Raw genomic sequence first — 15278 nt, forward strand, 5'->3', positions numbered from 1 at the left:
AGTGCAGTTCTATGTCTGCTAGTTAAAGCATACTTTTAAAAATTCATTGGTTGTTATTGCTCCTCTTTTCTCTTCTTCCCCTCACCCTCTTTCTCCCCTTACTCTTTGCAAGGACTTAATGACACTTGTACGAGCACAGCTGGAAGATTATCTCTGAAACACACAGTCTCATTTTCCTAAATTCAGATGAGACCTCAGATATAATATCTAAGTGAATCATTGTCTGATAGCCAGGAGAAAAATAACAGCTGGTTTACTGGAAGAGCTCCCTAGACACGACTTATGCCAAGAGAAATCCTTCTGTAGGTTTTTAGTAGAAAAATTAGACCCGTCTCTTGGAAAGAAGAAAGTAACGTAGGAAGTTCTTAGAAGAAAATGGTTGAAGATAAATCTTTACCCTAACTTCAATGCTCCTAGTGGTTAAATTTGGCTAAGAAATGGTGCTTCCAGAATGGTAAGCATTCAATTGTGCCATGTAGTCTATCACTAAAGATTGAAGGAATTCATACGTAGTGACAGACAAGCAGGAGCCATCTAATCTAGATCCTCATTTGGGAGTAGGCACTGGTCTTATCTAAATTTTATAATATATTCATAGTAGACATTCAATTGAATTTAACTAAGACACACTTATCTTTATGACAGAATAGTTTAACAAGGAGTATTATGCAAAATATTAATTTTTTAACTTCTTGTGACTAAGGAGAAGTGGATGCAATTTATGTGTTGAAAGATGGGGAAGGGAGGGAGCTATTGTCAGATGGAGAAGCTGCTGTGAGTGGGACACTGGCTTGTCAGTGGGTGTAAGACGGACTATGTCATGAAACTTGGCCTTCCGTCAATTAACAAATGACTATCAGATAAGTGTTTCTCCAATTGTACCCTGGGAACTGTCTATATCAGACTCAACTGGAGTATCACTTAAAAAGGCAGACTTTGGTGCCATCCTCCTGTTCAACTGGATCATCATGATTGGAGTCTAGGAAATGGTATTTTTATGTGACAATGTTCAGTATATAAGCCATGAAACTCTTGAATTCAAGAGAGTTGGTTGTCCATTTTGTGTTACAATAAAGAAATATCTGAGACTGGGTAGTTTATAAAGAAAAGGTTTATTTGAGTCACAGTTATGATGGCTGAAAAGTTCAAGATTGGGCATCTGCATTTGGTGAGGGCCTTGGGCTGCTTCCACTCATGGTTGAAGGTAAAGGGTGGGGGGCAGAGATTCCATGGCAAAAGAGGAAGCAAGGCAGTGGGAGGTGTGTGTCAAGCCCTTTGAAACCGCTGGCCCACGTAGGAACTAATAGAGTGAAAACTCACCGCTTAGGGAGAACATTAATCTGTAGAGGGATCCAGCCCCATAAACAAAAAACCTGCCATGAGGCCTCTGTATTAGTCCACTCTCGCAACTGCTATGAAAAAATCCCTGAGACTGGGTAATTTATAAAGAAAAGAGTTTTAATTGACTCACAGTTATGCATGGCTGGGGAGGCCTCAGGAGACTTAAAACCATGGCAGAAGGCAAAGGAGAAGCAGGCACCTTCTTTACAGGGTGGCAGTATGAAGTGAGCGTGAGCAGGAGAAATGCCAGAAGCTTATAAAACCATCAGATCTCATGAGACTCACTCACTATCATGAGAGCAGCATGGGGGAAGCTGCCCCCATGATCCAGTTGCCTCCAACTGATGCTGCCCATGACATGTGGGAATTATGGAGATTACAATTGAAGATGAGATTTTGTGTGAGGACACAACCAAACCATATCACCCCACATCCAATACTGAGGGTCAAATTTCAACATGAAGGTTGGAGACAACAAATGTCCAAATTATGGCCATGAATACTTGTTCACAGATGTGATATCTTGTGATTTTCACTTTATAAACTCAAACTTGGCTTAGGTATGATCTTGAAAGACAACAGCCTTCCGGAAAAAGTGAAGTTGATTTTTGTTCCCTATTGTGGAGATGATACACATTCATTGTAGAATTTCTTAAAACTGTGTAAAAATAGAAAAAGTTAAAATAATGAATAGTATCTTAGTGTAAATATATTTCTATGGTTATTTCCTGAATATTAGTAACATGGGATAAAGTTTGTAGATTGTAAAACATTTTATAATTATATGACTATGCCTACAAAATATATTTCAAACACTACAAATGATCAGAATTAAATGTCTAATTCCCAGTCAGAAAGTACTTAACAAACATGTTTCCTTTATGTTCTCAAAATGGAAGAGAAGATCTCAGGTATGGAAGAAGTTACAAAGAATCAGGTGGCAGGGACAAGAGAAGTTGATGGAACGCTTTCTCCTGAACCCACTTTGCCCCATGTATATTTCTGCATACTTGGCCCAGGATAAACTTGCTGGAGAACCAGACTTATGGAAGAAGTGCTGATGGGTAGAGTTTGAAGCAAAGCAGTCTGCTTAGTACTGTGATCATTACATCAGCCATAAAGAACATCTTGGGAAAACCTGACTCCCAGCATTTATTTTTGCATTCTTGTTCTTGTTTGTTCTTCTCTGGCAGCATTCAGTTGATGGCTGAAACCTTTTGTAGCATATTAAAACGGGTATAAAATATGCAGTAATACAGACTTTGGGCTAATATATTTTCAAAAGTGTTGCATGCCTCATTTCTCACGTAAATTCTTAGGTTGCATTCAGCCTTCAGAGTATCATTCATATTCATGATAGAAAAGAGAGATAACATTTATTACCTTCAGTGCTGGTGATATTAAGCACTGTCAAGCACCTCTACCCAGGACGGAACTAAAACATTTGTTTTCTGAGCTCCTTAAGTGAGAAAAAATGTTGCTAATTAAATTAATTAATAAAAAATACATATGTATCTATGTATAGACATATACATAACATCCCCTCAACCTTGAGGTTCCCTTCTATGGCAGCTATTAAAGTATTAAGGGTTAAATCATTCCACACCCATCAATTTCTTTCTTGATGTCCTTCTCTATGGAGACTGCAAGGTTCATCATTTGAATTCTCAGCCTCCTGGTAGTTAGGGGTGGCCATGGAATCCAGCTGTGGCCAATGAAATATAGTTAGAAATTCCTGAGGAGGACTTTCTTTTCTGGAAAAAAAAAAAAAAAAAACAGAGTCTCATGAAGATAAAACTTTGTCTTTTTCTCTCTTTTCTGCCTGGAGCTGGATGTGATACCTGGTAACTCAGCAGCTATCTTCCAGCTATGAGGCAAAGGCACACATGAAGGACGGTGGAGCAGGCACATCCATAGAGCCTAATTCACTGAGGACATCTTTGAGAAGCTGTACCCAGGTTGGAAAGCCTATGTCTGCAGAGGCTTATGACTCTTCTATTTTACAGAGTCATAAGCTCCATACTTGTTCAAGCCACTACTGTTGGTTTTTCTGTTCCTCAAAGCAGAATACATTCCTGATAACTTATTTTTAATATAGTCACTTTTGTGAATGCTAAACTCTGTTTTACATAAGCAATCAGACAACTATGTCCACAGAGTTAAACAGTGACTAGACCAGGCATCCCCAAACTACGGCACGCGGTCTGCATGCGGCCCCCTGAGGCCATTTATCCAGTCACCCGCCGCACTTCAGGAAGGGGCACCTCTTTCATTGGTGGTCAGGGAGAGGAGCACAGTATGTGTCGGCCCTCCAACAGTCTGAGGGACAGTGAACTGGCCCCCTGTGTAAAAGGTTTGGGGATGCCTGGTCTAGACTCACCTCTTACTGTACAAACTAGACTAGCCTCCTTAGGTTCACATGTAGTGTAACCAGCATTTAGAGTTAGTCGTTTAGTCCTTAGGATGAAAATTGGATTACTAACAAATAATATTGGCTACACACATCCCATTGGCTATATACAAACTTAAAGCTATATCTAACATGGCACACCATTTTGGGGATGTGTGTGTAGACTGGACAAAATGACACCAGTCTTTCATGAGCTTAACTGAGGTCACAACACTGGGTTGCTGGAGAAATAATCTAAGCTTATGCTGCGGTATATTAACAAGCAGGAGACATAGGTCTTTCATTAGGTTTTATCAGACCGATTTGAGGCAGTTCTAAACAAAAGTGTGAACAAAAACTAAGAGGTGGAAACAAAAACAAGAGTCCAAAGTGACAGATGGCTCAATAGTGCCTGCCAGTGTCAACCAAATGATAATCTTTATGATGTGATAATATTATGATGAAATAGTGATATTATGTATTGATCAATGTTTCTTATTTTAAGTATTTTCTTATCAATTGTATGACTAACTCTTGTATTAGTCATACATCTCTATTGATGCGTAACAAATTGCCCCCAAATTTAGGGGCCTAAAACAAACAAAAAATATTATTTCACAGTTTCTGTGGATCAGAAGTTGGGGAGTCTCTCTTGTGATTATAATCAAGGTGTTATTTGAAGGCTTGACTGCGGCTGTAGGGTTTGTTTTTAACTCCCTCTCATGGCTGTAGACAGGTGACTTCAGTGTTTTTCTGGGAGTTGACTACAGAGATATGTTCTTTGCCATGTTGGTCTATCCATGAGGCTGTGTTTCTTCACAGAATGGCATTTGGTTTCCCCAGAGTGAGTATCTAAGACACTGAACAAGAAGAGGCCACAATTCCTTTTAAGACCTCATTTCAGAGGTTAAACATCATTACTTCTATTTTATTCTGTTTCTTAGAAGCAACTCACTACATCCGTCTCACACTAAGGGTGGGGAGCAGTATTATGATCCACCTTCTGAAGACCTCTTCAGTGTAAAAGAATTTGTGAGTGTATTTTAAAACCATTAGAACTACCTAATACTATTTTGAGGTTATAGACAAAGAAGTTTTCTACTTTCAAATACCAAGATTATAACTTATTTTGCAGGTAGAAATAATATAGGTCTGTATTTAGTTATCTTGAGAAACAATCTAATCTCCTTTCTTTAACAGTAAAAGACTTTAAAGAGTGGCTTCAGTTGTTGCTAAAGAAACATAGGATGTTAACATGGAATCCAAATCTTTTATTTCTGATGAAATAAAATTAAGATCATATTGGATTTTCTCATTTCCTTATCCAAAGTTATACTGTATCTATGATAAGTGTACTTTCACTTTTAGAGAAAGGAAGAGAGTTTAAGCAACTCTACATTTTAACTTTTATTTAAAGAAGAGGAAATGCCTGATTCTAACAAATGATTTGTAAGAATGAACTCTACATATGTATAGGTATTTTCCTTTTTGATCACCTAAAAGGTTAGAGGACTTACCTGGTATTCCTTAGCATCATTCCCACTCATTTTTAAAAAGGAATTATGCAACTCAGAAAATGGCTAGTAAATGCATTCTTATACACTGTGTCAAGCCCTGGGTACTAGGTCGCATCCTTAAAATGTAACAAACCTGAACATGTGGGCCTAGTCTTTTAAGAACCCACAGGTTACACACAGTGGCAAAAATAAAACCCAGTCACTTAGCACTTGTATCAGTCACTTCAGCTACTCTGTCAGTTTTCTGCTTCAAACCTCTTGTTCTTTGGCTATATTTTGTGTGCTAGAACTCCAGAATTCTGCTGAGGTTTGGACTTTATGGAAACCAAACTTGCTTTAACTTTATATGAGTAAAAACTCTGACTTTAAACTGGTTGCTTAAATTCTCTGTGCTTCAATTTCCTTATGTGTAAAATAGTGATAAAACTTCTTGCAATTGTCATAAATATTAAGTAAAGGAGCATATGTATACTACTCCCAGAAGATGTTTAGTGAATATTCATATTTTCCTCTCTCTAAATTTCTCTTAAACTCATTGCAGAATCCCCTCAGGATGAAATTTGAAATCACCTTTGTCTTAGTTCTTTCAGGCAGCTATAGCAAAATACCTTAAACTAGGTACTTTGTAAACAACAGAAATGTATTGCTCACAGCTCCAGAGGCTGAGACGTCCAAGAAAAGGCACCAACAGATTCAGTGTCTGCTTCAAAAAGAGGGCAAGGCAGCTCCCTTCAACCTCTTTTATAAGGGCTCTAATTCCTTGCCCTCATGACATAGTTACTTCCCCAAAAGTCCCACCTCTTAATACTATCTGATATCATTTGGATAAGTGTTCCTGCCCAAATCTTCTGTTGAGTTGTGATTTCCAATGTTGGAGGTGGGTGGGACCTGGTAGAAGGTGGTTAGATCATGGGATTATGAAGGTGCTCAGATCATGAGTGAGTTCTCATGAGATCTGGTTGTTCGAAAGTGTGTAGCACCTACCCCTCCACTCATTTGCTCCTGCTCCTGACGTGTAGGAATACCTGCTCCCCCTTTGCTTTCCACCATGACTGGAGACTTCCTGAGGCCTCCCCCAAAGCAGAATTCACTATGCTTCTTGTACGGCCTGTAGAACTGTGTGCAAATTCAACTTTTCTTTGTAAATTACCCAGTCTTAGGTATTTCCTTACAGTAATGTGAAAATGGATTTATACACTATCACATTATGTATTACATTCCAACATATGAATTTGGGGGCAACACAAATATTCAGACCACACCACTGTTTTATTACCTGTTATAGACTCCATCAAATGCCCTTTGCTGAAGTCTTGGAGTGCCCTTGGTAGAAATTGTTTGATACCAGGTATGTAAAGTTTTAAAAAGGTGTAGAAGCTGGCAGTAAGAAGCTTGCAGGGACAGATACCAAATGTAATAAATGATATCCCACACTATGACTTGATATTTTACCCAACCCCAAATGTATATTTGATTTACATTTAAACTCAATCAGAGTTTCTAAAATGGATGCTCATTGTGTACCTAATAATGTAGAGCGCTAAGGGATTACAGTGGGCTGCTTCATAAAACATTCCGGATCCTCTCTTTCCACCAGCCCTTCTAGATGTGAGATGATGGATTGGGAGTGCACTATGTGAAGGCCGAGGAGTAAATCTAATACATACAGACACACATATCACACAGACACATATATGGATATATAATGTGTATATACTCTACATATGCATACATATTCCATATTTGTCTTTATATGTATGTATATACAGATGAAGTCACTAATGAAACTAATCAGTGTGCTTCAATAAAAAGAAAGTTATTTCTAATTAAGACAATGAATCCTTTCCCAATTAGTTTGATAGCTTTGTGGAGTTTTTTTGGTTTTGTTTTTTAAAGAATGTTAACATGAGTTGTCTCTTTTTCCTTTTCTAATTTCTAAGGTTACCTCTGAATGTTGGAGTCCATTTCACTATCAACGACATGTTGAGCCTACTCTTGATGAAATGGTGAGACATTTCTCCCCAGATATAACTATTTAAGTGGATTTTCCATCTCTTTTCCAATCATTTTAATGCCGCAAGCACTGTTTTGTATAGTTCTTTATTATGTTTGTTTTTAGCTGCCACATGGAAGTGTTTCTAAAGAATATAAAAAGAGGTTTGTCCTTATTGCGTAATGGTTTTCTGATCTAAAAGGAGCATAAAGCATTTTCTTCAAAGAAGGATAGGTTATATAAAAAATTTTCTCTAAAATGTAGCATTTTTTCCTGAGATAGGAAAAAATGTATAATGTTAAAAAGCCTATCTTCTAATTTGGGGAGAAATTGGTGCTATTTCACATTTCTGGGAGAAGTGTACATCACTGTAGCATTGCTAAAAAAGAGAACTTGGAAACAGCATGAGTGTGTGACAACAGGAATCAATTAATTAATTGGATTATGGTCCATAGAATGAAATATAATAAAACCTTTTTTTAAAAAGTATCTCTCTGTGCCAGCTCCCCCTTATGATATTAAAATCACATCAACTGCCTTCCTCTCCTTGTTGAGATATTGCTAAATAGAGGTTCATAGAAAGGACATGTTTTAGAAGGTCTGGCAAATTTCCAAGGTATTCATATACGTTGACAGGTATTATAGCATTACAGATCTGAATCAACTATAATTATTATTTGTAGTTGTTATTCTAGATGGTTTGGTAACACTATAACCTAATGTTTGTAGTTGTTATTCTAGATGGTTTGGTAACACTATAAGCTAATGTATGCAACTTATTTGACTATTGCTTCCCAAAATGTAATGGTAATTTTGTGACAAATAACTACTTTTGGTAAATCACATTTCTTTATGTAGGTATGAATACAAAAGTTTTAATATCTTTATAGCTCTCTCTTCCCCATTATTATTAACATGCTATTAACATCTAAGTTTTTATAACAGTTTCTTTTCAACTATAGTTTTTTTCTTTCTTTCTTTCTTTTTTTGGTCTAAGAGATGTCTAAATTGTTCTAGGTAGGAGGAAGAGGTGACCAGTAGGTACAATTTAAATATTACTTCTGTTTCCTAAAACAAATTATTGAGCTTTGCCCTTGCTATTTCTCACGCTGTCTGAATTTGTAATGACGAGTTAAATATCAAAGAGTTGTAGGAAACAAACAAATGAATCTCAATAAATACTGAAAGGACTTTCAGGTGAAAATAAAGCTATACATTTAGGAGGACTATGAAATGCCTTAATCAGAAACAGAAGTAAGAGAACTGGATCGTGGGACCTGGATCTACCACCAACTGTGCTCTTAGGCCACTCAATTCACATTTCTGCATCTCAGTTTCCTCATTTATAAAGAAAACTCTTGGAGTAGAGAATATTTCTGCAGACTCTGATAATCTATGAATAACAGTAGCTCATTCCCACTTTTTCATTGATATTTTCTTAAGGTTCAAGAATTTATGTAAAGCAACAAAAGGAGATACTTACCTAGCCAAATGTCCCCAAGGATATTGGAGGAACAATGAATTCCTCTGATCCAATTCTAGATTTTACAGATGAAGGGTTGAAGTGCAGAGAGGTGAAGTGGCTCACTCAAATTCACATGCCTAGTCACAAAGCAGATTTTCAAAGAAGAGCCATCATTCGTCTACACATAAGGGCAGGTTCTTACTCCAGGTTTGGTTGACATTTCTTGTGTCTATTAAATTACATATCCTAAATTTAAAAGTTGTTTTTTTACTGTGTAATTTTCCATCCATAGCTCCTCTTCTTGCTAAAAATCCAATAGACACTTAATACAAGTTGATGAATTTGCATACTGGCTCTTAACATTTCCTATTGTTGACATTTTTTTGGTCAGCTAGGAGGTGTACCGAAAAAGAGAAATGCTCTTATGAGCAGTTTTAGAAACTTCTTCAAAATTTCAGAGCAGAGGATATTACGCAGGAAGTAGGAAAGATGTGACTTCTGTGGCCTTTTCCCTTAAATAAACACAACCCTCGTTTGCAACTCTGGTTTGTGTAATCCTGGCAATTCCCACCGAGTTTGGCGGTGTCTTCACATTCAAAGACCGACCCTAAGCTTTACTTCAAAGAGCAGTCTTGGCTTCCCCTGCAGAAGTGGAGAATTGGCCATGACATTGCCGCTTAATTTTACTATGGAAAATTAGGCCCTTGTGGCTTCTGGAAGACTCCTTTCCTTTTTTACTGTGTTCTCAGAGGGCACATGATTATTCCAAGACCTGAATTATGCACCCCAAAATCTGCTTGAGAGGAGGGAGGAGCTAGAAGATTTTATTAGGACTTGAAAGGATTTTAGTGTTTATATGGTGGGATAAGACTATTACGTAAATGGCTTTGTTAGACATCCTAAATTATACCGCTTAGCTTCTTAAATACCTGCTAATCCTCTAGCCAAGCACGTTTCCCCTCCCTGCTCTTACCTTATTCAATCTTTCTCTCCTGTAATAATCCTTGAATTTTATTTGTAGCTCTTCTATGACACACCAACTTTTTTTTTCCAGATGTATTTTTGGCCAGCTGTTCAGTTTGAAAATATATATGTTGACTATGCTGATTCTAGGAATTGATATGTACAAAACAGTACTAGAACCCAAAGAGGTCACCTTCCAGTGAGGAGGTTAGGAAGAGAAACATATGATTCTTTTTCTTAGTACTCATATTAGGCAATGTGCATCACAAGCAGACACATATTTCATTCTTCTTTCTATCTCCCATAGATTAGGTGCTCAGCAAATATGTGATAAATGAATAAGTCAATGTGTTATAGGCCTTCTAGGAGAATATATTTGATTTCACTAGCTAATTCATTCAATTACTCATTTATTCTATGACTTTTAAAATTCTGCCTAACTTTAAGTGCTTATCTAATCTTAGTTTAAGTTCAGTTTCTATCACTGAAAAATAATAATTTTTAAAATTATAATTATATATAAATATTGTCAACATGGCAGTTTTCCCACCAACTGTAATTATTTCTTCAATCAATATTTTATTTTGCATAAAAATTATCTTTTTAATTAATTATAGTTCCAAGAAAGCAGTATAATAAACCTCTGAAGTGAAATGTATTTGTTTTCACGTGTTTGCATTGATCAATTCTAGTTCATAATCCCATTGGTTTTATTACTGTCCATTGAGTTTCTAAACGTTTATTGATCATTGTGACCTTACAAATTATCTTTTTAGAGTATGTTTTAGGTGATGAATAGAGACTAGTCACTTTTATATAAGAGGGAATAAAAATAAAGATTTAGGGGTTTAACAACTCAACGTTTAAAACCTTTTGGCTTCTTTGTTTTGTTTTTACCATGAAAGTAGCTCTCTCCTTCTAGTCTCTAGGCACCTTCCCTTTCAAGTGACTAAGAGCAAATTGTAGAAAAACTGAATACTTTTGTCCTTAGCAGGGACATACTGAATTTTTGAAATCTGCCTTCTCAATACATTTTGTACTTTATGAAATTTCTCACCACATGTGGTGGCTCACACCTGTAATCACAGCACTTTGGGAGGCTGAAGTGGGAGGTTAAGGCCAGGAGTTCAAGACCAGTCTAGCCAATATAGGAAGACCTCATCTCTACAAAAATAAATAAATAAATAAATAAAAATAATTCCAGGCATGATGATGCATGCCTGTAGTCCCAGCACTTTGGGAGGCTGAGATAGAAGGATAACTTGAGTTCAGGAGTTCAAGGCTACAGTGAGCTCTTATAGTGCAATTGCATACCAGCCTCCAGCCTGGAGGACAGAGCAAGACCAAGACCTGGTGTTTTAAAAAAACAAACAAAAAAATTTTCTCCCAATTATACTAATTACAGAACTAATACATCTTCATTGTAGAAAACTAAGAACTGTAGAGTATATAAAGAAAGAAAAAGACCACTTACAGTGGTGTTTATACTTTTAATACAAATTTACAATCTGATTTTTCATTTAATTTATGTGAGCATTAAAAAATTTCTAAGACCTCTGTGTTGGCACAGTTTTAATAATGAAGCAGAGTCATAAGACCAGGAAATTTAGAGAAAATTGTCAATGCAAAACATAGGAAACTACCTGAAGTTTCAGTTTCCATTACAGCTTTTTTAAAAAATAAACCAAAATATTAATTTTTGAAAATCCCCATTTCTCCTGTTGAAGAAATTATGTGAAATAGACATCAAATTACTAGGATTTGTTATCTGAATACTTGTTAAAGATGGCACTAGAGAGGAAAATTTTCCTAAATCAGAAATTAGGAATAAAAGCAAGAACAAAGGGTTTTTTGTTTTGTTTTGTTTTTTACTTCATTCAAGTCTGACATGTTATTCAGCTTCCTTTTCATTATTGGAGTAAAGAGAACGTAATTCAGACAGATGGGCAATCTGGTTTTAGTTAGTCTGTGTAAGCCTAAATTTTTCTTCTGTAAAAGGAAGTGATAATATCAGGAGAGATTTAAAAGATGTAAATGCCTTTCCAGCAAATACGTGTATGCACATACATACATGCAAACACATATATTTATATATTTCCTTCTTAATTATTCATTTTTAAGAGGATAGGCCTACCATTCTGAAAGTGCCTACCTGATACTTATTCTGTGTCTTGGAAAACCATATTTAACCTCCAAATCAATTCCCTGAATTTGATTGGTCTTAATTTGGCCGTCAGTACTAGATAACTAGTAATTATGCTGGCCTTTAAAGTCACTGTAAGAAAAAACATTGGCTTAAAAGTCAGAATACTTGGGCCGGGTGCGGTGGCTCACGCCTGTAGTCCCAGCACTTTGGGAGGCCGAGGCGGGTGGATCACGAGGTCAAGAGATCAAGACCATCCTGGTCAACATGGTGAAACCCTGTCTCTACTAAAAATATAAGAAATCAGCTGGGCATGGTGGTGCATGCCTGTAATCCCAAATACTCAGGAGGCTGAGGCAGGAGAATTGCCTGAACCCAGGAGGTGGAGGTTGCGGTGAGCCGAGATCGCGCCATTACACTCCAGCCTGGGTAATAAGAGTGAAACTCCGTCTCAAAAAAAAAAAAAAAAAAAAAAAAAGTCAGAATACTTGATTCCCATCCCAACTCTATTATTAATAGATTATCTTTCCTTGAGTAAGCCACTTATCTTCTCTGGGTTTTCTCATTTTTTATATAGTCTGGTAGACTAGTTGTCTAATAATTTCCATCCCAGCTCATAAAATATGATTGTAGGACTAATCTGGTTCAATAATTCATTGATGCTATCTTCTAAAAATTATTCTCTAATCTTAATATAGAAGTGAAGTGTCAGAAAATGAGATATATTTAACCAAGCACTTCTAACAAAATTTTTATATTATTTAAGGAAGAGTGACCAAAATGAAATAAAAGATATTTACATTTATAGACATAAATATATGAAATATATAGTAGATACATATTAAATATATACGTATGAAAAATTACATTTACACTTATATATAATTACCATTTTATTGGAAATGTACATCTTTCAAAGAAGACTATAAATTAGAAAGACAAAAGTGAAAAGGAAACCAGTTAGAGACTTGACAGTAGTTGCAATGAAAGACAATTAAACTAGATTGGTAACAATGGAGATGGAGAAAAAGAAACATTTAAAGTACATTTTGGTGATAGAATAGACCAAACTCTTCATTACAGAATGTGCACTGGGTGGATGAAGATGGCCTTCACTGAGTTGAAGAAGACTGTATGAGCATCATATTTGGGGCACAGGTCTAGAGGTCAGTACTGATTGTGCTTAAAAATGGTTTTAAATACATAGTTGGATATGTAAGTCTGAAGCTCTGCAGAGAGGCCTAGAGAAAGAAAGAAATTAGGAGTCATTAGCATATAAGTGGTGTTAAAAGTGGTGTGTGTGCATGAATGCACATGAGAAGAGAATGATGGTGATATCAGATGAAAGCTCAGGGTTAATCCTTAAGCAATTTCAAAATTTAATGTTAAGAAAAGGAAGGTGTCAGCATATAGGAGTTACAGAAGGAAGAGTCAAAAAAGTCAAAAGGAAAATCAGAGGAACATGATATCACAGAAGCCAAGAAAAGCAAGTGTTTCCAGAAGGTTGCTGTGGTCAACATTGCTGAATATCATGTAGTAAAGGAGTTTTAGAATGGACCACAAGGACAATTTAAAGGAAATGGCAGAGATGAAAGCTGTTAGGTGAGATACATTGAAAGGATGAGAAGTTAATAGAATTAAATTACAGGAAGTATAAATAGTTAACATTTTGAGACAAATGCCTAGGAAAAAGAATAGAAAAAGTGAATAAAAGATGGTGAAGATAGTATGAATGACACAAAGCACATTTGAATGCTATTGGGAAGAGTCCATTGAAATGGAAAATCAAAATTCAGTAGATAACAGAAGAACAAAACTGTAAACCAAATTGTATTGTCTTCTAATTAGATATTCCATATTCTTCAACCTGCTCTAGAGAAGTTTCCTGGAAGGATCTCTGTTATTCTCTGGGCTCACCTCTTAATACTATTCCTTTCTTTCTCTTCATGGTCACATACTAAGCATATTCCAGGAATTCCAGCTTTAGAACTTTTGAAAATTGTATTGTGTTCCAAGACTTCTCTACTCTCTGCTATTTGCCTGGCTGACATTTTCTCTTACTTCGGTCTCAGGCGAAATATTCTTTCTGACCATCTGCTGAATTCAAAACCATCTATAAATCTTACATATCTGATTCCTTCTCACCGTTCAGGCCTCAGTAATGTATCTTAAGTGAAGCTCCTCCTGATCAGTAAATGAATAAATCCCCCTTCTGCATCCTCACTCAATCACCCTGTTAATTATTAATATAACATTTCTTATGTCACATTCTTATGTCTTAAACTTGTTTATATGTTTATCATCTGTCACCTCCCTCTAGAATTAGACTTGATAAAAACAGTGGTCTCCTATTACTTCCTAAATGCCATATCCCCAGAATATGAGACAGTGCATGGCGTAGAGTAGCTGCTCAATAAAAGTTTATTGATTTACTGAATGCTAGGTTTAATTTATGGGTCAATCTTCTTAGAATACATTTAGAATTTAAAAGGTATGTTACTATAAAACTTAATCACATTCAGTACAAATATGTAGGTAACAGATAAGAGAATTGAGATAAATAGGGTTATTTTTTGGAAAATATTTTAGAGGATTTCTTTTTAATACATAGTTTTAATGATTCTATTTATTTTATAATAATATTAACACTAAATTTCATCCCTTGGATATATGGTATCTATTAACAAGAGGAGATTGTCCAGAAGTACTTTGCTATTAGAAAGTAACATGTCTAGTATTAAAAATGTACTATGGATACTCCATTTGGTATATAAAATATGTGTATATGTATAAAGTTAGGATTGTATTTACATTCAGTACATATTTATTAAGCCATGCACAATCCTAGGCACATAGGATTTTTAAAAATAAATAAAATGCAGTAGACTGATGTCTAGTAACTCAAAGTGAATAAAGATACAAAAATTAACAATATTGTGCTTTAGAAAGGCTATAATAGAGTGTGAAAAAATAATGAAAGGTCAATTTGTTTTAAAACCTCTAGGCCATGAGATCTTACTTATCTGAATTCAGATATCTTCCAAATGCTTTAGTTCCTCTTGGGGGAAATCATTTATAGAAAGTTCAGTTTCCCTGGTATATAATACCTTTCCCATATTAAGTGAAAATCTTTTTCACAAAGGGAGAAGAGAAAGCAATTTTTGTTGCCATGTTTCAGTGGAGCAATTAAGCTTTGGCTGTAGCAAGAAGAAGTTGCCATAAGAAAAGAAGCACAGCAAAGAAAAAAAATGGTTGTGCAATGTCATCTTATGATTTCCGGAAGGGTCTAAAGAGTAGAAACTGGCTCTTCCAAAGTTGTAAAGAGTCTATAAAACCAAGTAACTCAGAAAGCGCTGAAAGAAACACTGAGGAATAATACAAAATATAAACAGCAATAGAAATTCTGTTGAACAGAGCATGGCCTTTGGAAAGAGAGGGAAAATTTTGCATATCTAAGAATATCTCGT

General features: G+C 35.9%; 1 protein-coding gene and 1 long non-coding RNA gene across 6 annotated transcripts in view; one reads left to right on the plus strand and one right to left on the minus strand.

Moving 5' to 3' along the window:
* SAMSN1 (SAM domain, SH3 domain and nuclear localization signals 1) overlaps positions 1-15278 on the plus strand; it is a 330513-nt gene that overhangs the window by 217340 nt on the left and 97895 nt on the right. For all 5 annotated transcript variants that reach the window (XM_074389483.1, XM_074389480.1, XM_074389481.1 and 2 more), the window contains one exon: positions 7188-7253. In XM_074389483.1, coding sequence (XP_074245584.1) covers positions 7188-7253 — 66 coding nt within the window. The remainder of the gene's footprint in view (positions 1-7187; positions 7254-15278) is intronic.
* LOC141582059 (uncharacterized) lies at positions 1060-9281 on the minus strand. Its single transcript, XR_012514905.1, has 3 exons — positions 8724-9281; positions 2948-3095; positions 1060-1999 (listed from the first exon to the last, which is right to left on the minus strand). It is a non-coding gene; the product is annotated as an uncharacterized LOC141582059 (long non-coding RNA).

Source organism: Saimiri boliviensis, chromosome 18, assembly GCF_048565385.1.
Source record: "Saimiri boliviensis isolate mSaiBol1 chromosome 18, mSaiBol1.pri, whole genome shotgun sequence".
Lineage (NCBI taxonomy): Eukaryota > Metazoa > Chordata > Mammalia > Primates > Cebidae > Saimiri > Saimiri boliviensis.